This window comes from Lissotriton vulgaris, chromosome 2_1 (genome assembly GCF_964263255.1).
Source record: "Lissotriton vulgaris chromosome 2_1, aLisVul1.2, whole genome shotgun sequence".
NCBI lineage: Eukaryota > Metazoa > Chordata > Amphibia > Caudata > Salamandridae > Lissotriton > Lissotriton vulgaris.
The window spans coordinates 775,864,913-775,890,314 of NC_141687.1; the positions used below are offsets into that span (position 1 = coordinate 775,864,913).

At 50.8% G+C, this 25,402-nt stretch overlaps 1 protein-coding gene across 4 annotated transcripts in view; it reads left to right on the forward strand.

The window, feature by feature from the left end:
* Positions 1-25,402, forward strand: part of HAT1 (histone acetyltransferase 1) — a 490,786-nt gene that overhangs the window by 429,819 nt on the left and 35,565 nt on the right. For all 4 annotated transcript variants that reach the window (XM_086956126.1, XM_086956129.1, XM_086956128.1 and 1 more), the window contains 2 exons: positions 10,199-10,350; positions 11,505-11,621. In XM_086956126.1, coding sequence (XP_086812252.1) covers positions 10,199-10,350; positions 11,505-11,621 — 269 coding nt within the window. The remainder of the gene's footprint in view (positions 1-10,198; positions 10,351-11,504; positions 11,622-25,402) is intronic.

Here is a 25,402-nt window from a genome sequence, read left to right on the forward strand (position 1 = left end):
CCTGATACCGAACGGAGTGCCAAAAGGGTTATTTAGAGGCGGATTCTTGCCCCCTGGACATTTAGAGCCTAGTAAGCTAGGAGATCTGCGCGGTCCGATTTCCAAGATGGCTTTTGCGGCTATTTTTTTTTTTTTTTTTTTTAAATATATTTTTATTGCAGGAATTAGCAAATTGTTACATATTTGACCAGCATTATAGATCAAACCAAATCAGTGAAATGCAACCCTCCGTCCCCCAGTAATATGTACCCTTACACAGCCATTCAGCCCACAGCCCAATGGTCGGGCGGCAAAATCCAAGGGGGGCTCAACAGGAAGTTGAAGCTGGTCCGGATGATCCACTGTCCGTCATCTGCTTTTCTAAACAAGCCCACAAAACCAAAAGAAAACCCCTCCCTCAAAACACTGTAAACCGAATTAACCCCCGCCCCACCCCGCCATCAGTGCACGGCAACAACCGCAATAGGATTAGTGAGAGGACCCATGAGGAGAGTAACAGATCTGAAAGGTGTAATCGCCTATCGGGACTCGGGGCGAGCTGCTTCCTCACTTTCGGAGTCGCTGGGGGCGCAATAATCCCTTAGGGCCTGTACTAATGTCTCCCATTCCAGCGCTGCTTCCTGCGCCTTCTCGTTATGCTGTCTCCTAGCTAACTGATACCTCAGCGTGCTTTCTCCCGCTGCCCATTTCAAGAGTTCGTCGTGCCATCGGCCCCCCGTCGGACCAACCCGTGCCTTCCAGTTCCTGGTCACCTCTCGTTTAGCAAGGAGAAGCCCCAAATCAATGAATTTGCTAGTAATTTTGTTTTTGGGGGTATGTGGAAACCAGTGGAGGAGTCCCACTGCCGCATCAACCAATAAGGACCTCCCTGTTACCTCCTCCAGGGTCTTCCCCACTTCCGTCCAGTATGAGGACAATCCCGGGCAGGACCACAACATGTGGAGGAGGTCTGCCTCCAGCGCCTGGCACCTGGGGCAGTCCGCAGTGCCCGTAGCAAAATACTGTTTGATTTTCGCCGGGGTCAGATCTGCCCTGTGGAGTACATAGTAGTGGACCAGTTGAAATCGGGCGTGACGCGTGCCCTTCCAGGCTCGTCGCACGAGTTGGGACCAGGTTGTCTCTGGGATCTCCTTACCTATGTCCTCCTCCCAACGGGTTCTCAAAGTGGTGAGGGGGGTCAGCCCCTCATTGATTAGTCTGCCGTAGAGGCAAGTGACCGCCTTCACCGTACCCGCAGACATCATGACGTATTGGCACACCGGAGACGTAGGGGGTTCCTCTTGCCCGTGCTTCCAGTGTGCCTGGATCGCTCGGACCAGGGCCGAGTGCAACAGAAAGTCACCGCGAGGAACCTCGAAGCGGTCAATGAGCTCCTGAAAGGGCAAAAGCGCCCCGTCCTCGTAGAGGTCCCCTACCAATTGTAGGCCCGCGTCCTCCCAGTCCGCTAACCGCGACCAATCACCGCCATGGGGCAGAGCCGTCAGCATGCCCAAAGGTATTTCGGGCGCATACGGTATTCGCAGTTGGCCCCGGGCGTGGACTCAGTTCCAACACAGGCGAATGGTCTTCTCCTCCATCGATAAGTCCTGTAAGGCCAAACGCTGTTGCAGCGCTATGAAGGAGAGAACATGTCTGGCCATCCCCGTGCCCCTCCTGTCCTCCGGGCCCCGGAATTCCCTGGCGATCTCCTGGGTGAGGGTCTGTAGTTGCGCCGCTAGGTAGTATTTTTCGAAGTCCGGCACCGCAAGCCCACCCTCGTCTTTCGGCCTCATCAGGGTCTTGAGGGCCACTCTTCGGCGGCCCGAGCCCCAGAGGAATCCGACCATCATCGACCGTAAGAGTCTAAATGTGGCCGGCGGGACCCAGATCGGTAGCGCTCGGAAATAATACAGCAACCGGGGGAGCGCCACCATTTTGAGCAAAGCAATCCGCCCTGCCACCGAGAGCGGCAGCGTAGCCCAGAAATCCATATTACCCCGTAGCGCTCGGGTGCTGCGAGCAATATTTCCATCCAGGAGGTCAGCTGGTTCATGGTAAACGTACACCCCCAGGTATTTAAAGCAGTCAGGTTCCCATCTAATCTCTCCACCGATAACAGGGCTAGGCGTGCCTCTGCGAACCGGGAAAACACAGGTCTTAGCCCAGTTCACTCGAAGGCCCGAGACCTCCCCAAACGCCGTGAGCGCCGTCGCAGCCCCCTGCAGGGCAGCAACCGGGTCCTCAAGGAAGAGCAACAGGTCATCGGCGTAGAGCGAAATGTAGTGTGGGCCCGAGGGTGTCCGCAGGCCATTATAATGGGTTCCCGATCGGAGTAGCAGCGCCAGTGGCTCCACCGCCAACGCAAAGAGAAGCGGGGATAACGAACAACCCTGTCTCGTGCCTCTCTCCACCGGGTATTGTGAGGAAACCAGCGGGCCTGCCCGAACCCTGGCCGATGCCGAGGCGTATAGGACCGTTGTCCATCTGATGAAACCCTCGCCGAGGCCGAATCGCAGTAACACAGTGCGCAGGTAGTCCCATTCGAGGCTGTCAAAGGCCTTCTCTAAGTCCACCGATAGGACCACCGGGCACGGGGCGTCCACGAGCGGTTCTCCCAGCAAGCGGAACAACCTACGGATGTTCATGGTCGTGTTTCGCTTGGGGATGAATCCAGCCTGGTCTTCGTGTACCAGGGAGCCCATGTGACCCAGCAACCTCGAAGCGAAGATGCTGCTCAGTATTTTATAGTCGACCGTCAGCATTGATAAAGGACGGTAGGACGCCGGATCGGACGAGTCCCTTCCCGGCTTGAGAAGGGGAACCACTAAGGCCTCGCACATCGAGCCGGGGAGCCGACCAAGCCTCTTCGCCTCTCTGTACACTATCAATAACCTTGGTGCTAGGAGGTCAACATAAGCTGCATAAAATTCAACAGGAAGGCCGTCTAGGCCCGGGGTCTTATTCCTCGCCATCTTTTTAATGGCGCTGCGGATCTCCCCCAGTTCAATGTCTGACCCCAGGGCTTTCGCCACGTCAGGCTCCACTGTCGGGAGCTCCAGGGGTCGTAGATAATCATCAAGCAGGTCAGGGTCTCTGGCAGAGCGACTGCGGTATAAGCGTTCGTAGTAGTGCAGGTAACAGCTCAGGATCTCAGGCTGAGTGTGCACTTCGGTCCCGTCCACCATGCGCATGGACGTCGTCAGTGAGGCCTGGCGCGTGGGGTTAGCTAGCCATGCTAGCAGTGCGCTCCACCTGTCCCCCTCTGCAAGGGACCTAACCGTATAGGCCTTGTAGTCGAAACAGCGCAGCCGTTCGACCTCCGCCGCCACCGCTTCCTTCGCCTCTTCCGTGCGCTCCTGGAGTTCAGGGCGCCCGGGGCGGCGGAGCTCCAACTCACGGAGCTTCCGATCCACAGTATCTAAGTCGTCAAGGATAACTCGCCTCATGCCTACCTTCTTGGAGATGCAATAACCCCTCACCACCACCTTAAAAGCATCCCATTCTAGCGCCCTCGAGCTCGCAGTGCCCCTGTTGGATGCGAAATATTCCGAGATCTTATCTCCTAGGTCCGCTTTGAATACACTGTCCTCAAGGATCTCGGGACGTAACTTCCAGGTGGGCACCGCAGGCACCCCAGGAAACCAGCGAAGGTCCAGCAGGAGGGGGTTATGATCTGAGATGGTCCTGGTTAAATATTCAGACCGGACCGCCGCTGAAACCAGTCCAGCCGAGCCAAGAAATCCGTCTAGTCTAACGTGTAACTCGTGCAGTCCCGAGAAGTAGGAATAGTCTCTCGCGTCGGGGTGCTGCGCCCTCCAAATATCCGTCAGACCCCAGTGCGTCTGCCAGTCCCTACGACCTTTAGCCACACGGCGAACCGGAGAGTCAGGGAGGGGCGGATGCGAGCGGTCAGTCTCCACATCCACTACTGAGTTGAAATCTCCACCGAGCAAGAGGGGCCCGGAGAAGAAGTGGGCCAACGAGCCCGATAACCTGGAAAAGAAGGCAACCTGGTCCACATTGGGTGCGTAAACACAGCAAACGTTTAGGTCCCTCCCCCCTAGAGTGCCCGAAATGGCCACATAGCGCCCCTCCGGGTCCACCACTGATTTCGTGACCTGGAAGGGAACCCCAGCTCTAATCCAAATCAGCGCCCCCCTGGCATACGCGGAGTACGACGTGCAAAAGACCTGCCCTCTCCACCTACGCTGTAGCGCCGCCCCTTCCGCCTTGTTCAGATGGGTCTCCTGCAGCAGCGCCATTTGTACCCCTCTACGCACTAAATAAGCGTGTACTTTGTGACGTCTAGATATGGTGTGAAGCCCCCGCACATTCCAAGTAATACATTTCACATTAGCAACATCAGCCATTGTCCCATATTGTTCGTGCAAAGTCTCCCCATCCGGGTCCCAGCAAAGAAAGAACAACAAGCAACCCAGCACTGATGGCGGCCATTTTCCCCAACCAAAACTCAACAACCCCAATTCGACCCAAACCCCTACCCACCCTCCCCAGAACAGGACCCAAATAGCACCATCTAGTTCCCATCCAAACCATATCCTCAAAAAAAAACCCTGTCCCCGACTAATCCTGCGGTCGCCACCGTAGGAAGGCCTTAAGGGCCAGGTGCGGGCTGGGCGTTGGCAGTGGGCCCTCGATGCTCTGGCTACCAGGACTAAAGCTAGCCCAAAACAGTACAGGAAACCCTCAGGGCACGAGCAAGGCACCCCACCCCCACCTCCCCGGGAATCATGATCAATCGTCGGTACCCGCCACCCCCACTCCGGGCCCCCACCCAAACGAATGCAGCTCACCCCGTCAACCCTGTCCATCCAGAAGGTCCTCAACCGATTTCGGTGTAATCACCGGCGTGTGGACGCTATCAGTCACCGACTCCTCCGAGTCCGTTGGTTCCCCCTCGTCATCAGGGTCCGCTTCCTCTTCAATGGTGCCGTCCCGTGAGCCAGACAACGCAGATAACACCTCCAACACTCCCTTCCGCTCCGTCGATGTCTCCGCAGTTGAGGGTCCTCCCGACCGGCCACGGCGACTCCGAATTCTCTTGGATCGCCGTCGCTGTCCCGGCTCCACCGCTAGCTGAGATGAAGAGCCAAAGCCATCTTTCCCGGCTCTATAAAGTTCAAGCCAGTTACAGACATCCTCCGGGGTATCAAAGAATTGAGTTTTGTCATCGACAATTATGCGGAGCCGTGCGGGAAATAGGAGCGAGTATTGGATGCCCTCGCTCCGGAGCTCGCGTTTGACCGCCAAGAATGAGAACCGCCTGCGTCGGGTCTCATAGGTGTAGTCCGGGAAGATGTTCACCTGGCTGTTCGCCACCTTGAATGGGCCATTATGTCTGGCGGCATTGAGGATGAGGTCTCTGTCCCGAAAGTGCAATAACCGTGCCACCACCGGTCGCGGGGCACGGCCCTGTTGCGGCGGCCTCGCTGGAACTCTATGTGCTCGCTCCAGGGTGTAGAAGGAGGATAGACCCTCCGGAGCCACCGTGTCTCGGAGCCAGGCTTCCAAGTAGGCCACCATGTCACCATCCTCAATCTTCTCCGGCAGGCCCACCACTCGAATGTTGTTGCGCCTGTTACGGCCTTCCGCATCTTCCGCTCGTTGCTCCAGAGCAGTAATCCGGGATAGGGCATCCTTCATTGTCGCGGCCAGGGTGCGCTGCGCTGGCTCCAAGGTTTTCACCGAGCCCTCTACTTCCTTGACCCTATCCGAAAGTTTGCCGTGATCCGCTCTAAGGAGGCCCAGACCTGGGCAATGTCCTGCTGGAGAGCCGAGCGTGTGGTCGCAATCGCCTCTAAGACACGGTCAAATTGTTGTTGCAATGGTGCGCCACCAGAACTCTCCGGATCTTTACGTTCCTCTTTTTTCGGGGTCTCTGAATCTGATGCGGCTGGGGTAGTCCCCTTGGCTCCCCTTGGTTTCCCCATGTCGCAGGAATCACGCTGTGTGGATCCAGCCAGAGGCGCCACCGAGTGCGGGCTTCGGCTATGTCTCTCCCGGTTATTGGTCTTCGGGTCGAGGGTCGGCGATCCCCGTCTCCAGGGCCTGTTGGGCCTCCACAGCTTCGGCCCGCGCCACCACCACGTCGTCGGAGGGCACTGAGGAGGAGGCGGAGACAGTTGGCGCCAGGTCGGGCAGGCCCGCCTGGCTGATGAGGACCCGGAGCGAGGGTCACCAACCCCACCGGAGACTTTGTGGCGCATAGGGGCAGTGCCTCCCATGGGAGTGGGTCGATCGGGGAGATGCAGCCAAGTGTGGCCTGGGGGGGTCAGTGCCGCGGGCAGGGCCTCCAGGCGTCCGTGTGCCGAGGTCCACTATAGTGAGGGCATCCGACCCTCCAGGCGCGTTCCCTGTTGCCTGAGTCCAATCAGATCTGTACCCAGACCCTCATATCGCAGGGAAACGAAAAGGTGGAGGGTGCGCTGTAGCTAGCGATGCTCCTCCAGTTCAATGGTCCCGTCCAAGGGGACAATGAGGTCCGGGCGCCATGTTGGGTCACACTCCGCGGATCCACAAACTTCGATTTTCCGTCGGTTCACCTCATGTACGGGCTGCACCAAATGCCCCGGCAGGTCCCAGTCGATCCGATCAGCAGTTTGCGGGGGTTAGGGTGCCCCACGGCCTCCGATTTACAGGATAATTCCGGGCTCAGTCCCGGAGCCGAGCTCTCAGGCGACCACCGCCATCGGCGCCCAAGCCACGCCCCCCGGCTTTTGCGGCTATTGCATGAACTTTCCAAGGCCAGCAAAAGGGAGAAGTCCCTGCTTCAGGGACTTCACTGCTGATTTTCTTATCGACCCGCAAGCCTGACTGGGACCCACGTGTTGGGTTCTCCCTCCCGAGCACCCAGGAACGGAGGTTACTAATGAGCCATAGACCAATGGGAGCTGCAGCCAAGCTGGTGGGTGGGTTCCTGCTCACAGCTCGGCATCCAGTGCTGACACCCGGGATCAGGCAGCCCATGCAGGAGCGCTGCCCAAGGGCAACTCCACTGGGCACTACGTGAGGTTAGTGGTTTGGGTGCTGTCCCCGGTGCTTGAACCTACAAACAGTGCTGATGACTGGCTAGAGGTGAGCCGAAAATATGCTAGCTGACAGGTGAGCCATAAACGGCCCGGGGAGCCTTCATTTAAGCTTGGCTCGGACTACCCCAGTTGGATTGCAGCAGAGCAGTAAACGTGGCCTTTATCTGAGAACCAGAGAAAGCTGGGGCTGCCAACCTAAAACTATTGGGCATTAGAGGAGTGTGGCATACAACACATACAAATCTTCCCATGCCCGGGAGGTGCCCCAATTCTTCCATGAATTGTCGAGAATCGAGGGAAACTGGAAGGGTCACCACAGCATGAACACACTGCACTTCTTTCCGTTCACACATCTACTATGAAAAAGGCGCTAAGGCAGATAAGCTGCCAGTAGGAATTATATTATAAAAATGTAAGATTACCAGGGCTGCATAGGAAAAACACCTGAGATTGTCAATCTTTCAAATTTTGTTCATCCAAAAAAATTAAGATGAAATATCCCAGTATTTGAGCAGTTATTCCCCTTCCATTCTCGAGTGGGAGCTGAGCACCTAGAGGAGGATATTACTATTGGCGAAGTATGTAAGGCAATCAAACATCGTAAGTCCCCAGGCTTCCTTCTATAAGGCTTGTGCCTCACTACTCGCCGAGCCCCTCACAAAAGTACTTCATTACTTTCTGACACCCCAGACTGTGTCAGACTCTCTGCTGGGCTCCCATCCACACCTGCATTCTTAAACCAAAGAAAAATCCTCTACTTTGCACCTAGTAACGGCCAATCGCACTTCTCAATTGGGATATGAAATTCTTTACATCTGTAAAGGTCCAACAGCTCCAGAATGTCTGGCCAGCTTAATTTCGCCCCAGCAGTCAAGCTTCATTATACACAAATGCATTGACCCAAATGAATGTGGCTGAAAGGTGCATGCAACCGATGGTTCTTCTCTCGCTTAATGCGGAGAAGGGCTTTAATAGAGTTAATTGGCTGTACCTAGCAAAGCTGCTCAATAAGATCCATTTGGGCCTCAAGCAAACTATTTAAAAAAAAAGCCTTCAGCAAAGATCAAGAAAACAATGACTACACCTCAGACACATACCTATCTCAAAGGGGACAAGGCAGGGTCCTCTCTTCCCCTTGGTTTTTGCTTCACCATTGGAGCCTTTAGTATCCAACATATTACCCAATCACAGTTTCAGTAGCACAAGGGTGGGTGAGACTGAACATAAGTTAGCCTTATTTGCAGATGACATCCTCTGCTTTCATACTAACCCAGATCAATTGCCTCATGCTTTGCAGGTGGTGCTAAATCAATTTGCTTAAGTCCCAGGATTTAGGGTAAATTATTTCAAGGTCTGGGGGGATGGGCATGGCAGGCACCATTGGAGCCTTTAGTATCCAACATATTACCCAATCACAGTTTCAGTAGCACAAGGGTGGGTGAGACTGAACAGAAGTTAGCCTTATTTGCAGATTACATCCTCTGCTTTCATACTAACCCAGATCAATTGCCTCATGCTTTGCAGGTGGTGCTAAATCAATTTGCGTAAGTCCCAGGATTTAGGGTAAATTATTTCAAGGTCTGGGGGGATGGGCATGGCAGGCACCGTTGGTGCCTTTAGTATCCAACATATTACCCAATCAGTTTCAGTAGCACAAGGGTGGGGAGACTGAACAGAAGTTAGCCTTATTTGCAGATGACATCCTCTGCTTTCATACTAACCCAGATCAATTGCCTCATGCTTTGCAGGTGGTGCTAAATCAATTTGCGTAAGTCCCAGGATTTAGGGTAAATTATTTCAAGGTCTGGGGGGATGGGCATGGCAGGTCCCAAGGAGGAGGCACTGGAGACTGTTCAATGGGTAGGAATACCGTAGACCAGGACGTCCATTTACCTTCCAGTGAATACCAGTTTACTGAATGATACGAATATTCTTCCACTCATTCACATGCTATTTAAAGACCTGTACTGTTGGGGTAAGCTTTTGATCTCCTAGCTAGAGAGGATGAATAGCCTCAAAAGGAACTTTGTCCCACCTCCTTTATATGCAACAAATGCTCCCCCTTACAATACCCAAAGGGATACTGTCACAAATCCATCCGAAAAATACTTGATTTTGTGTGACAGGGTAAATCAGCTAAAGCATCATGCTCAACTCCTCTGTCCTCTAGAAGAATGGGGCTTGGGTTTCCCTGATGTTATTACTTGCACACAGGCGGCTCTGTCACATCCAGCCTTACATTGGGATTACAAGCCTGACAATAACCCACGGGTGCAGGTGAAACAACCCTTCTTTACAGTTCTGCTCAAATTGATGTCATGGCTACGATATTGGCTGCGTTCATCCACACTTCGAGCCATGCTAACAGTGCTTGATCAAAGGCAGGTGTGCGAAGAAAGGCATTCTCCACCTGTCCGTTTCCATAGCCCCCATTAATCAAGATTGACCTTTATTAGAGTGTTTAGTAAGAACTTGTGATAATTGTCTTCTTGCTTACTGCAATACAATTGTCATGACTTCTGGCTAAAATTCAGGAAAGAGTAGCATAATAGGTACCTCAGAACGTTCGATTTATTTACTTGCAACACTATTAGTAGAGTTGGTATCTTCATTGAATTCAGATACAATTTTCTTTCTGCGCTAAGGGAACCAATAAAATCAAATGAGAATTATTCAGAAAATTGCCAGAATATACTCGGGGACCAGATGACACTGTGCTGCATTTTAGGTCTGTAAAACTTGGTTTGCCTTCAGCACCATTAACTTTTTTTATCATATCGGAGACTGCATGCATACCTAAAGAGTTACTTTCATTTTTTTTGTGGAAATATAAGTTGGCTAGCAGATCTGATTTGTGTCTTAAACCTTTGATTTTTATTTCCCATATGAGACCTCTAATATGTAGAGTCTTCAGCTAATAAAAAGTAATCCAAAAATATTTTACATAGGCGTTGTTTTATTACTGGAAAGAGCTTTTAATCTGAGTGTACAAAGCAACAGAGGTTCTCGATTTATCAATTTCATGAAGTTATTTAGGACACAGAAGCGGTCTTGCAGGTAATTAACTTTTTCCTTTATTGCTGTGATAGTTTTTCACAACATCTGGTAGGCAAAACAAGCGAAAATGAATTATTTGTCCGCCACTTATGGTTTTTAATTTTGTCCCACAGCTGAAGACCCTTCTGAAAACTTTGTGAAATTAAGAGATTTTGTGCTGGTAAAGCTTTGCCAAGATTTACCATGCTTTTCCTCTGAAAAGCTGGTCCAAGGATTCAGTAAAGAAATGAAGATGGACCCTCAGCAAAAACTCAAAATAAATAAGGTATTGTGATCTAGAATGGCATCCTGACAATGCTTTAGATGTTGATGTGAACTCACATTTCAGTGACTTTACAGTATCTCTTTTAATATCCAGCTGTCATCCAAAAAAGGCACATGCGAAAAAATAGGGATATTTGATCGAAGACTTGTGACCAATATGAAAACTAGAGTAAATTCTGTTTGATGTGGTGTTTATCTGGGTCAGCCTGCAAGGTGGTGGTATTAGTTATCAACTTGTATGTATTGGATTTGGGACATAAGCTTGACAATCAAATCATTTTTGTTCAAGTGCTAATTAACCTTGTTATCTGATGCCTGGCCTGATGATCGTGAATGGAATTAAGATAGATATGAGAGCAAAAGTCTGTTACATATCAGTAGAACGCAATTGATGATCTCCATTTAAAAACCAACACTCCCCTCCATCACTTGATGAGGCTAACATTCGATCCAAGGGAGGCATCAAGAGTGATGTTTTGTGTTCCTGACAGTTCAGCACAGTTCTCCAGTAAGGTTTTGTTTCCAAAATGGTTCGCTGTAGAGTAAAATTTAATTATCTAACTGACATAAAGGAGAGTTTAAATTCTATCACAAGAAAGATGACATACACCTTGCTCCAGGCCTGATAAATAATCGCCCTCTCTCCAGGCTAGACACAGGACCAGGGTAGTACATACAGCTCACTCTACAGATTGTGAATATAGGGAGGATATTCATGCTGCAGAACAACTGTAACTTCTTCATTTTCCCAAAGCCCACATAGTTTTTTTGTTTTTTTTTAACATCTACTGCAAGTGTTTGTTGGTGAAACCGACTTCTGGGCGCATTCTGTGAGAAAATAGGTTTCATGACAAATTGTTATTGGAAACAAGTTCAGGAAATGTTTAATCTGCTCAGTTTGCAAAATCGGGTTGTGGCGGTTTGATAGGTTTCCATCCCTAGGAACTATGTGCGACCAGTTCTAGCCTCGCAGCTGGAAATTATTTTAAAATGTTTGAACCTAGGAAGGATTGCCTCAGTGGAGAACTAATGTCCTTTCTTTAAAATGCCACTACATGTTCATTTTAGAGTGCCCAATGACTTGTATGACAGGCAAGCTATTAGATGAGAATACGAGAGTCCACATGGGGTAGTAACTTTGCTTCCTTTTTCCAGCAACACTCCAGACGAGTGTATGAAATTCTTCGTTTACGTGAAACAGACATGAGCAATCCTGAAAAATCCAGAGCTTACAGATTGGAAATCAAGAGAAGACTGGTTGGCCCGTTCAAGGTGGAGCATACTTTCAATTAAAATTCTAAAACAATTGTTTCTTTCATGCTTATATGCAAAAGATTGTTATTACATGTTTTTTCATGTCAATGAATAGATTAATATTTAGATGTTAAGTTTGGGTAGATTTGTTGGAGAAAGCTAAGTAAGTTTGCAAATGAAATCTAATTTTAAGTTTTACTAAATTTTATTACACTTTTTCTTTTTGCTAAAGTTGAATCAGTTTATTGTTTCAGCTTGCGATAAAGCCATACAATTGTACAACATAAAATGTACATATTACTGAATACATACACTTCATTAAAATAATACATACCTCATGTTAATCAACATAAAAACATTCCCATCAGCATATTCCCTTGGCCTAGCATTCTTCGCTTCAGTTTTTTTTACTAGATGCAAGATACTGGGTACATAGGTTAAACTCCTCAATGGGCTTGTACTTAGTCTGCGTGACTTCCTTTGATGGCAAGGGTCTGTTTCAAAGGTTTAGTGTGTCTCGTTCTCCTCTACTACACTAGTAAGGTGTAATTTTTCTGGGTAGGCGCACTAGAAATAAAATCATAGATGCGTTCGATCAGAAATACCTCTCCAGTGTAGAAAAAAACTGGACATTAAGTGGCATCTAGGTATGTTCAAACCATAAAATTATTGCACAATGGTTTCTGGGTATGAAAGAATTAGAAAACAGGTGTAAAATTGTATAATAGCTATGCACCGGGCAAATAGAAGTGCTATGTGTTGTTTTTATCTAGGGTGGCTGAGGGCATGAGAATATTAAGACGTCTCAAGAGCTTCATCTGTGCAAAAACAGATATAGTGCATCTGTGTGGGGCGCAGACTTAGATAAGAAAGAAAAGGTGGAGGAGGAGCTACGCGGGCATCCAAGATGGTCGCGTGAGCAGAGAGCTCCCGAGACCCGCGCCGCCCTTCTTTATCTATCCTGCATATATCCTGATTACTTCGACGGGCTTCTGGAGTACTACTCTCACTGATGCTGTCGATCCTTTTTTGGTCGAAATCGGACCTTGGGGACCATTTTTCTATCGTCTTCAACTTTCTGGCCTACCCACAGACGCAACCGGGGTCTCGACTGCCTATTATGGCCGAGCTGTAATGCAACAACAACGGCTGCCTGGCATCTGGCCCACCGGTGGTGTGCCACTTTCACTTTCGGTTTCCGGCCTCATCGTCTCTGTCTCCTCCTACTCTGTCTTCGCCTGCCACTCTCACAGTGGACGCTCTCCTTCCTTGGGCTGGCAAGGAGGCCCGTGGCATTCTCTCTTAAAACCACACTTCGGAGTTTTTGGACTTATCATCGTCCCGCTGCACCTGGGTGTCTTCGGCCGCCGCTGAATGCAACATGGCGACAAAACCTGAGGCGGAAAGACGCAGGAAGGCTGTAACTCGGGGGGGGGGGGTCGATCCAGTCTAATATGATCGAGCGCTACACCCAGCCGAGAGGCTCCCCTGGTGTCACCAGTGTTGGCTCTGAAGGCCCTCGAACGGACATGTCGTCTTCCTCTGAAGTGTCGCTCCAAGACCTTTTGGCCGCCATCTCTGGACTTAAGGCCGATATGAGTCAGCAATACGAAGCCATCGTGTCCAAGATAGACACAGTGGCTGTGGATGTTACTCTTATTCGAGCCGACCTGGCCAAGACGAACGAGAGGGTGAAGGCACTGGACTTGGAGGCGTCGAGTTTGGTGACGGACATGGCGGAGGCGCAATCCGAGATTGGGAATCTGCGTTCCTCACACGACCTACTGCTCAAACGCATGGAAGACTACGACAATAGGGCCAGGCGGAACAACATACGCCTGGTTGGAGTGCCGGAAGGTGATGGCGCTGCCTCGATCGATTTACTGGTCGAGGAACTTATTGTCGCTAAACTCGATCCTGTTGGACTCAGCAAGTTCTTTGCCGTAGAGCGCGCCTATCGTTTCCCAGGAGGTCAAGTGAAGCCAGGAGGCCCGCCGAGGCCTATCATCGCAAGGCTATTACACTATCGAGACAGAGACGCTATCCTACAGGCTGCTCGTAAACACGGCCCGTTGAAATACGACAATAACTCTCTCCATCTATCCTGATTTCACTCCCCAAGTGCAACGACAGCGATCTGGGTTCCTCGGAGTGAAGCGTCGTCTAAGGGACCAGGGACTGAAGTACGCCATGTTGTTTCCAGCTCGCTTGCGGATTGAGTTCAGAGAACGAGCTTATTTTTTTGATCAGCCGGACCGTGCTGATGACTGGTTGGACTCGTTGCCGGCAGATGACACTGAGAGCGGAGGCCCTGGTGGTGCGGAAGGTGGCGCAACGGCCCAGGAGTAACGTGGGCCCCCGAAGGTCCGACTTGAGACTATGAACTCTACAGAGTAAATTAACTGTGTGCTCTATGTTTATGCCCGTGGCGGTGCGGGTGCGGGTGATTTCTCCCTTCCTCCTCGGGGGGTTCTTTGTGTAGATCAGATGGGGCGACAGGCACACTGCAGTTTGGGGTGGCTTTTTAGTCAGCAGGGGTGCAGGGTGGGGGGTGTTGTAACGGGTTCTTGGTTGGGGGATGGTTCTTGGGGACTTGGTTGTGTTTCGTTCTGTTTGTTATGTTCTCTTTTTCATGGTATGTCACTGATTGCAAATATTTCGAAATTGGGGTTGTGGGGGGGGGTTGGGGCAGATTGCCTTTGCTGTGATGGGGGGGGGGGGTGAGATGCAGGTTCTTTCTTGGAACGTCAACGGTTTGGGTGACAGAATCAAACGTGGCATTGTGTTACAGTTTTTGAGGCGCCATGCCCCTGATGTTGTGTTCCTTCAGGAGACCCACTTGATCGGTAATGCCTGTAAGGCTCTCGACCGTCGGGGCTACCGATTGGTCGCCCATGCTGGTTTCACCTCTGGGTCCCGGGGAGTGGGTATCATGGTGAAATCCTCCCTAGCCCTCGCGATTGACGATGTTACACTGGACGATCGGGGGCGGTATGCTGCTGTCTCCGGGAGGTGGGAGGGTAAACCAATTGTGTTAGTGGTTGTATATATTCCCCCGGGGCTGCAAGCAACCACCTACGCCGACCTTGGCAAGACTCTTCTTGGTCTCCCTGATGGACTGTTAATCATGGGTGGGGACTTCAACTCTGTTATGTCTGGCGAATGTGATCGGCTGCCCTCTAGAGTCCTGCCGCCATCCCAGATGTGGCTCAATGAGATGGCTGATACTTTTGGTCTGGTGGATGTCTGGCGTTCACTACACCCGTCGCTCCTGCAGTATACCTTCCACTCTGGTGCGCATGGCAGCCTCTCTCGTATAGATTATTTCTTTATGCTGGCTTCCACTCTGTCCACTGTCCGGGAGGTTCGACATCTTCCCCGGGGTATCTCGGACCATTCCCCCTTGATGATTAGGATTTCTGTGGGTGGTCTGCTTGGTAACAGGATTCCCCCTGTCCCTCCCTGGCATTCCGAAACCCCCGGCTCCGCTCAGATATGGTGAAGGCAATTGACTGTTACTTTGATGAAAATGTGGGCTCGGTCACCTCCCCTACTGTTCTGTGGGAGGCCTTTAAAACGGTTATCAGGGGTTCCGCATTATCTCTCATTGCTGCTGAGCGAAGGATTAAGAGGGAGGCTGTTCTGGCCCTTGAGACTGAGATCACTGCGCTTGAAAGTGAACTGGGTGGGGACGACACGCCTGCGCTGTTGCACACTCTGGAACTGAAACAGGCTGACTACAAGGCTTGTGTTACTGATGCTGCTAAGTTGATGCGAGCGAATCAATTGGGCCGGCTGTATGATGTGGGTGACAAAGCTAGCAAACTCCTGGCATGGCTGGTTAAGGCTGAACGAGCGAGTCGTGTTGTGCCTGTTATTGTTCGCGAATCTGGTGAGAGTGTCTCCGACCCTGGCGAGATTGTTGATTGCTTTGTGGACCACTTCCGGAAGGTTTATACCCCGGTGAGCGATCGTAATGAGGCTGATTCCAGGCTGTTATTGCGTGATATAGCTCTTCCTACTGTCTCGGAAGAAGATGGCCTTGCTTTGGAGGTTTCTTTTACCGTAGATAAGATTGCCCTTGCCATCCGATCGTTACGCTCGGGGAAGGCGATGGGCCCGAACGGGTTGCCCATTGAACTTTACAAACTTTGTCCGGACAAGATGGCCGCCCATCTGTGCAACATGTTTCTTGATGCGTTTGAGACTGGAAGTCTTCCACTTGAGCAGCGCCTAGCTACCATAGTGGTCATTTATAAGGATGGCAAGCCTCGTGACCACTGCACCTCCTACCGCCCCATTTCTCTGCTAAACGCGGAACCCAAAATCCTGGCCAAGGTTCTGGCCAATCGGTTGTTGAAGGTGATTTGCGACTTGATCCATCCGGATCAATCCGGTTTCATTCCACACAGGAACACGGCCCTTAACCTGCGTAGGCTTCATGGCGTTCTCGCGAGGGCTGCAACTCTCGCGGAGCCGGCAGTGGTGGCCTCTCTGGACGCCACTATGGCTTTCGACACCATTGAATGGCCCTATGTCTGGGCGGCCCTCTCTAAGTTTGGCTTTGGTCCTAACTTTATTGCATGGGTCAGGCTCCTTTACGAACAACCACTGGCTAAGGTTGTGGTAAATGGTAGATGCTCTGACCCCTTCCCATTAGGCCGTGGCACTCGTCAGGGATGTCCGCTTTCCCCGCTTCTATTCGCGTTGGCGCTTGAACCCCTTGCGGCGTGGCTTCGGTGGGAACCCTCGATTAAGGGGATCCGGTGGACGCCAGAGCTCGAGGATCGCGTCTCATTGTATGCCGATGATATCCTTCTCTATCTCACTTCCCCTCAAAAGTCTCTTAACGTCCTCTTTGACGTTCTTACATCCTTCGGTAAGAACTCTGGATTAGTCATCAATTGGACCAAGTCCTGTGTCTACGTTATAGCCGGGGTTCTGCCACCTCTGCCTCGCAGGTTCCCCATTTTGGTGGCGAGGACGGCTTCAAATATTTGGGGATCTATGTCTCTACGGTCTCTTCAGTCCACTATGAGCGGAACCTGTATGCTCCGCTCCGCCGACTCAAGCAGGATGTGAGAAGGTGGCGTGAATTGCCCCTATCCCCATTGAGCCGAGCGGCGCTCTTCAAAATGATGTTGCTCCCCTGCTTTCTTTACGCCCTGCAGAATTTCTTCGACCCTGTCACTGCTCGCTACTTTCGCGAGGTCGAGAGTCTACAGCGACAACTAATTTGGGATGGTCGTGCCCGTATTGCATTGTCCAAGCTCACCCTCTCATGGTACGATGGTGGTATTGCTTTGCCGGATATTAGACGCTATTACTGGGCCTCACATCTGAGCGCTATCAATCATGCGACGTACTCTTCGGAACCTGCCCCCGCTTTTGCTTTGGATAAAATGTTATTGCCCGGTGGCAACTTTAATAGAGCTCTGTACTCAGTCACCCATCCGTCTCCTTACGGGTCCTACGAAGTGTGCGCTGCGGGCCTGGAGGGATGCTACTGTGGCCACGGGCTGGGGTGGTAAGCTGACGCGTATGACGCCACTGTATGACTCGGATCGGCTGGGCAACCTGTAGAAGACGAAAGGGTTTGATAAGTGGGACATGATTGGGATTAGTAAGGTGGAGGATCTGTGGGCACGGGGCGCTGTGAAATCCTTCGCTGTTTTGAAACTGGAATACCGACTCGATGACAGGGAGCACTTTCGATATATGCAGGTTCGACATGCCTTGTCCTCCGTCTTTCCCCCTGGTACCGATATTCCGCAATCCTCCCCCTTGGAGGACCGTGTCTTGGACGGCCATGTCCCCGATAGCACGATTTCCTTAATATATAAAAAGCTCATTAACAACAGGGCCGACCAACTGGAGAAACTTTGTGCTTCTTGGACGGCTGACGGGCTCGAACTCGACGACGAGGACTGGCAGTCCGCTGTGTCCTCCCCTAAGGAGGTGGCTATTCCGGCTCGGCTTCGTTTTGTCCAGTTGAAGATCCTCCACCGTGTGTATGTGACTGGAATGCGTCTGGTACGAATGGGTTTAGTTTCGGATGGACGATGCAAGCGTGGGTGCGGTATGGATGGTACCTTCCTTCATGTTTTGTGGGAATGCCCGATAGTCTCGGCCTTTTGGTCTAGAGTGCATGATGTTATGAGTCGTGTTACCGGAATCCCCCTCCTTCCCGAAGCACGACGTTGCCTGCTTAATGTGTGGGAGCCTTCGGATTGCAATGCTGCTCAGACGCTTTGGGTCACTTTGGGCAACATGGTCGCGAAGAGAGATATAGCTCAGCTCTGGGGCTCCCCTAGACCACCATTGCTCAGTGCCTGGAAGGAGAACATGGACTGGTGCATGTTTCGAGAAAAAACGGTATACGAGGCACGGGGGCGTCCCAAGAAATGGTCCAGGGTCTGGGCTCAGTGGAATTCGTACCGCGGAGATATTTGCTCCCCTCCACTTGACTATGAGGCTCCTCTCCCCTCTTCCCCATGATTGACGTTCCGTTTCCTGTTTTCCGTATTACCTTTGTTTCTCCCCTTCATGCTCGCCCCCCCTCACCAGATGCGTTCCTCTATTTATCTGTTTCATCCCCCCTTTCCCCCCCTATTGCGACCCTTGCCAGTATGATACCATGTGTTTGTGTGTTGTTGTTCTTCTCGACAAAATCATAAAATTAAACCTTTTTTATCCTATTTGATATGGTGCTATGTTCCACATGACAATGTATGCTCAAGATATTGCTTTAACGGTGTGCTGTCCCCTAATTTTTTCTTTATCCTTCCGTCTGTGTCATAGCGGCCGGCCCCGCGGGGTTGTGGGCAGACGCTGTGTACTGCGCTTTTATAAATAAAGGTTTTAAAAAAAAAAGAAAGAAACGGTATTTGTGCAGCGAACGGGTAAGATTGTTATGAGTAGTTGTCATCTGGGGTGGCTAGTGACATATGTAAAAATATTAGCCCACCTTAAAGGCTTAGTCTGTGCAAATCAGATTAAGTGTGTTCTGCAGGGCACGGCCTCTGAGTAAAATATATCAATAACAGAATTAGACCTATGCCGCCTTAACCCGCCTTTGAAACCGCTATAGGTTCTGCACTGCCACTCACTTATAAATTAGCACCTATATAGACTCAAATCATCACCCTACTCCTCCCTTCTGGTGAAGGTGCAGTTTGGGTCAATAACAACCATTTGTTTCAGACAACATAAAAGAAGGCTTTACCAGTAAAATAGCGGCTAAAAGATGTCAAAGGGGCAGAACCAAGATAAATGTAAAGGTAGCAGCACCAAGCGGTTATGTCTTAATCCCAGTCACTGTAGCTGTACAGCAATACCTAAAAACAAATGCCCATAAAAGGCAGATCAGGATGTGATATAACACTGCCCAACATTGTCCTAAACCTCCATAAACAGCCTTGAGAGTTCTCTCTAGATGCTACATGACCCCTAGCGTAAACCGTGAGAGCTATATAAAACCGTATAATCACCCTGGATCTCCATCAGAAGAAGATTACAAAGACTGATAGACCACTGTCAGCCTGATACCCCAAGCTGGAATAACGTGTGGATGAGCTCCCTTGATTCCCTTTCTTGCTGGGGTTGCTACATTTATAGCCCTTAAGTTCTAACCTGTTGTCTTCCCTTCCAAGCAGCAAATTTATATGATGCTACAGCCTGATATATTTCATGCTGGCTCATCTACAACACAGTGAAAGGTCATCCTTACATTTCCTTGTGCGATTAAAAACAGGAGTCAATTGTAACTCTTTCAGATGCCTAATGTCTTCACACAGAGTAGCATGAAATGCCTCAGAGTTTCTTGACCATCTAGGGGACAGTCTCACAAGCCAGCACTCTGTCCATAACCCTTATGCCAGGATTTGGTGTAGGACTCAACCTGTAGTGTTCCTAAACTGAATCTGAAGTATAAAGCCCTTTTCTCAGGTCAAAGAAAGACTCCCAGCGAGGTTCAGCTTTCATGTCCAGATATTTGGATTATAAGACTCTTTTTGTGGCCTTGTGCTGTTGCCACATAAAAGCTCAGTATTTCCCTTTCACCGTTGGTAAAGTGATCATGTTTTCTGGGTGGTGCCATAAATCTAGACAATCTAATTTTAATATATGCTCTATCTCTCAACCAAGGTCGACTTCTACAGTTCGGGCATGTGCCTCATACTCTGCACGTGTGGGGCTGGGCCAAACTCATATCCAAAATCTTACTGGGCAAAAAGTGGTGAATTCATTCCCATTACTTTTTGTAAAGACTGTAAATTTACATGACCCCAAATTTCGGTGCCATAGAAACTGGCAGCCACCACTTTAATGGTGAGTCTGCACTGATCGCATACAAAACTAAAGTTACGAAGCCTGCATACTTGCTGATGGCAGCCATGTTGAAATGACCTATAGGCTGTAAGCAAAACAGGTTTAAGAACAGGAATCTGAAAGAGACAGTTGTAGATTCCTTACCTTAGAATATCCCTCGGGCAGCAGTCTGGATCTGGAGATTTTTCTTTAGCAGTACCCCTGTGCGTTGGTATGTGGAGTCGGTCACCTCCACGTAAGGTGTTGGGATGACATTGCGGTGCCTACTTAAACGCTGCCCCTGTGCGCTGATGTCAGTTCTTTCTTTTTCTCCGCCAGCCTAGTGCAGGTCTGGAGAGACCAACCCCTTAGCCACTTTTTGGTTAGCCTTAACGTTTTGTCAACTTCTTTTTCGAGTCTATCGACTCCTGGTGCGCGAGGGATGTCTCAACGTTGGACCGGTTTCAAGCTTTGCGGTTCCCGTCCCAATATGTCTGTGACGGACCCGCACCTCGTGTGCTTGTGGTATCTGGGGCAAGACCACAACCCGGATTTGTGCTCCGACTGCCGGGCAATGTATTTGAAGACTTTGCGGGAGGATGGTCTTGAGACGGTTTGCGGAGCCCCCACCCCCCGTCGCACTCTTAAGTCGTTGAGATCATTGGGTAAGCCCAAAATTCCTGAGCAGCATGGATCGAGCCGATCACACTTGAATTACGGAGAGGGATTTTTCACTCAATCTATACCGAGATACCAGTTGGATGGTGTTTGAAGCACTGCACACCACTGATTCCAGTACTTTTGGCGACATTGGGCCAATGGATATCCCCTATTGAGCAAAAACTCTTCTACATACCTGAGTAGCCAGGCCTGGCACCAGGAATAGGTTGCCACATCCCGTCCTGATAAAGACTCGCAGCTGAGGTCTAAACTTCCCTCCTTGCACTAAGCCGAGTCGAAACGTCGACGCTCTCCAACATACAAGACCTGTACCGGTTTCCCACCCTACATACCCTTGAAAGTGCATTGGTGCATGTAATTTATAGAATCTGTGTAAATAAATGTTGCAATAACGGACAGGTCTACTAACACTGGTCTGCTTGCCAGTAATTACCGAATAAATCAAATTGTTTTATCTTAACTCCTATGACTTTCACTCTCACTACCCATCACTACCACCACTTAAACTTCCCTTTTCCCCTCTTGCAACCTATTGCTAGTATATCAACTGAGGTTTGAGTCTAATTGTAAAATAAATGTTTTACAAATGATATTGGCTTTTGTGGCGCTTCTTGTGTGGTCTTTCCGAACTCTCGCATTAAGCACATGCTTTCATAAATAGGTTATAGATTGCATACATGAGTGGCTCTTGAAGGTATTGAATACCAGTGTTGTAGCTCTTTACACAACACAGATTGTCTGTATCTGAATTGAGTTCATGGTAAATTAGTGACGGACCAGTTTTCTATTCCCGTATTGTACCCAGGTCCGCTATTGGCTTGTTTGGGTTACCCGATTATTTATAATGACAAACGCAGGAATGCGGCAAAGAAGCTCAAGCAATCTTCTCCTTCTCCCCATCGGTCGGCTGACGCGACGAAAGATTTGGAGCGTCATCGTTCCAAGGCTCCGTCTTCGGTGCTTGCTTAGGGGACGACCCAGCGCCCCAACCCCCCCCACCCCCACCCCACCCCACCCCATTTCCGTGAGCCAGAGCCTCCCCTGCTCATCGTACACAGTTTTACGAGGTCTTACACCTCGTATTTGGGTAGCCCTACTCTGCCGGCGCACCTTCTGGCCCTGCATAGCAGGTTTGGAGGTCCTGGGCCTTCTATGCTGATTGCTCTGGCGCCGGTGGACCCTTGCGGATCCAGGCCTGGATCCGGATCCACGCCGGTCAATCTCACTCGACCTTCTCCAGGCTCCAGTTCCGACGATGATGCCCCGGCGCTGGTCGTGCCACGACCGACGCCATCCCCATCCTCATCTCGGAGTTGGACCCGGAACTGGACCGATGCCGGAAGGTACTTTTCTTCCCCTGTTCATCCCAGGTGTTCCCTATCGTCCAGAGGATGGTGATGAGGACTGGGAGGGGTAGCTGGACCCTTTAACTGACCAGGTGGAAAAACCGGATTGGCGAGAGGACATGGGTGATGCTAGTGGTCTGGACACTTCTCCAGAAACGTGCTTGCCTGCTCCCCCTACCGTGGATACGGAAGAAGTGTCCAATGCTGTGGTCGTGAGATTGGCGGCCGAGGTCTTGGGCTTTGATCTTCCTTGGGTGGACGCAGGACTAATCTCCTGTTAGAGGTGCTTTAGCCTGCAGCTTCTTCCTCTGAACCCCTCACTTATGTTCTCCTGGGCACCTGGTTCAAGCCCAGCACAGGGGCTCCTGTGGAGAGGACAATTGCCCACGACCCTTGCCCGGCCTCGGGAGTCCCAATGTTCCTGACCCAACACCCTTCCCCTGAAAGCTTGGTGGTCCAAGCCTCTTCTTCGAAAGGTGCATTCCCTTCTGCTCCCCCAGATAGGGGATCAAGGAAGCTGGGCCATCTTGGGAAGTGTATGTACTCTTCCTCCAGCTTGGCACTGCGGTCAGTGAATACTGCGTGCCTCTTGGCCCACTATTTTGGATTCGGTCAGGCAAGTGCTGTCTCAGTGCCCGGTGGAGGACTAGCCATTCTCTCCTAGGCAGTGGTGGATGGGAGGGAAGCATTCAAATTCGCCATCAGATGTGGACTGGATAACACCAACTTCCTAGGCAGAACAATTGCCACGTCTGTAGCATTAGGCGCTACGCCTGGTTGAGGACATCTGGCTTTTCACGGGATGTCCAGTCAACCTTGAAAAACTTGCCCTTTGATGGACGTTGTCTTTTGGCACACAGCAGACAGCCGCTGGAGCGCTTCAAAGATTCTAGGGCTACGACCAGGTATTTGGGCCTCACTGCGCCTTCTCGCCCACTTCCTTCTGCTTTTGGCTATGGAAGGGGCGTCCAACCACATCTGGCCCAGCCGGTTCATGGAAGCTGCCCAGCCTCTGCGTGGCCGCGGACGTGGAACCCAGCGACCTCATGGGTCTGGGAGCCAGCGGGCTGGCCAGTCCACACTTTTTTCCCTTCTGCCGCAGCCTCCAAGCCTTCCTAGTCTGACGTTTCAGGCCCATCAACGGCCAGTTGAAGCAGGATTTGCCATTATCTCCTCCACTGTCAATCGATCACGTCGGGCATATGGGTTTTGCAAATCATCCAAACGGGCTACTCCCTCCCTTTCGAGACTACTCCTCCCTCTCGAGACTACTCCTTCCTCCATGAGCATTCTTTCGATCTCATGTCGGAGAATCATTTGGCACTTCTCCGCAAGGAAGTCTCCGCTCTTTTGGCCAAGGGAGCTATAGAGTGGGTCCCTGTGCCAAAAGTAGGTTGTGGTTGCTACTCCCACTACTTTCTGGTGCCCAAGAAGGACAAAGGCCTGCATCCTATTTTAGACCTCTGTGCCCTCAACCGCCTCCTCCAGAAGGAGATGTTCAAAATGCTCATGTTAGCTCAGGTCCTGTTTGCCCTAGACTCTGGAGACTGCATGGTGGCGTTGTACTTGAAGGACGCTTATTTCCATATTCTTGTTCTGCCATCTACAGTTCACGGTGAGCCACAAGCACTTTCAGTTCACTGTGCTCCGCTATGGCGGTGGTTGAAGCTCATCTGCGCGGATCAGGGATTCCAGTCTTGCCCTATCTCGACGACTGGCTGTTGAAGGTGGGTTCGCCCCAGGCTGTCGTCTCCCACCTCTAGACTACGGCGGACCTCCTGCATTCGCTGGGGTTCACTATCAACGTGCTGAAGTCTCATCCGACAGCTTTTCATTGGAGCTGTTCTGGACACCATGCAGTTTCGGGCCTATCCTTCCGAGTAGCGAGTCTGGGATATTAGGACTATGATACAGATGTTTCAGCCTCTATCCTGGATTTCGGTGAGAATGACTGAGGCTGCTGGGCCTCATGGCCTCCTGCATCCTGCTGGTGGATCATTCCAGATGGCATGTGCGGGCTCTGCAGTGGGTTCTGAATTTCCAGTGGGTGCAGCATCAGGGGAATCTTTCCGACTACGTTTAGATCTCAGAGGAACTGCACAACAACTGCAGTGGTGGCTAACTAACCAGGCTTCCCTCTCCCTTCCCTAACCAGTTCTGACAGTAGTGACAGATGTGGCCCTCCTGGGATGGGGTTGCCATCTGGGGAGGCAGAGATTAGAGGCGTTTGGTCTCCAGCAGAGTTCGGGCTCCATATCAGCCTGCCAGAACTCCAGGTGATCCGACTGGCACTGAAGGCATTCCTTCCCTCTCTCAAAAGGAAAGTGGTGCAGGTGTTTACAGACAACACCACCGCCATGCGGTACTGCAACAAACAGGGCGGGGTGAGGTTGTGGACCCTATGTCAGGAGGCTCTTCGCCTCTGGACATGGCTGGAACATCAGGGCATGACCCTGATGGTTCAATACCTGGCGGGTTCTCCGAATGCCAGGGCAGACTAACTCATCCATCGGTGCTTGGTAGATCACTAATGGCGTCGTCATTCTGTGGGTGTGCAAGGTCTCTTTCAGCTGTGGGGAGAGCCTTGGTTAGATCTGTTCGCCACCTAAGAGAACGTTCAATGTCAACAGTATTGCACATTGGAGTTTCCAAGGTGGCACTCGCTCGGCGATGCTTTTCGTTGCAAGTGGAACTGTGGCCTCCTGAACGCCTTTCTGCCAGTACCACTTCTGTCCCGAGTGCTCAAAAAGATCAAGTGCGGCCGGGCCCAAGTTATTCTTGTGGCTCCAGACTGGGCACGAAGAGTCTGGTACCCCGAGCTCCTGACCATGGCCATTGATCCTCCGATCAGACTGCCCCTTCAGGAGGATCTTTTATTCGCAGTAGCAGGGGGTGGTTCTTCACCCGAACCTGTCCAGCCTCCACATTCTTGCTTGGAGTTTGAGCGGCTACAGTTGACAGCATTCGATCGATCACCTGAAGTCTGTAATGTCAACTTTGCAGCCAGGCGTCCCTCCAATAAATTGGTATACGCTTGTAGATGGAACAAGTTTGTGGCATGTTGCATAGCGAAGGCTGTGGATCCCCTTTTTGCCCCTCTTTCAGAGGTCCTCTTGTACATACTTTCTTTGGCCCAGCAGGGTTCTTCTCTGGGCACTCTTGATGGCTGTCTTGCTGGTACATCTGCCTTTCTTCGAATGACAGATTAGCCATCCTTATTTAAGTCCCCTATTGTAAATAGATTCATTAAGGGCATTACTCATCTATTTCCTCCACTCATTTCATAATGCCCTAGTGGGACTTTAATCTTGTGCTAACAAATCTTGTGTGCTCCTTTCGAGCCTCTTCATAACTGTCCTCTCAGGCTCCTTACTCTGAAAACTGCTTTTCCTGTGAACATCACCTCTGCTCGCGCTGTGAGTGGGCTTCAAGCGTTGTCTTCCAAGCCCCCTTTCTTCTCTGTGA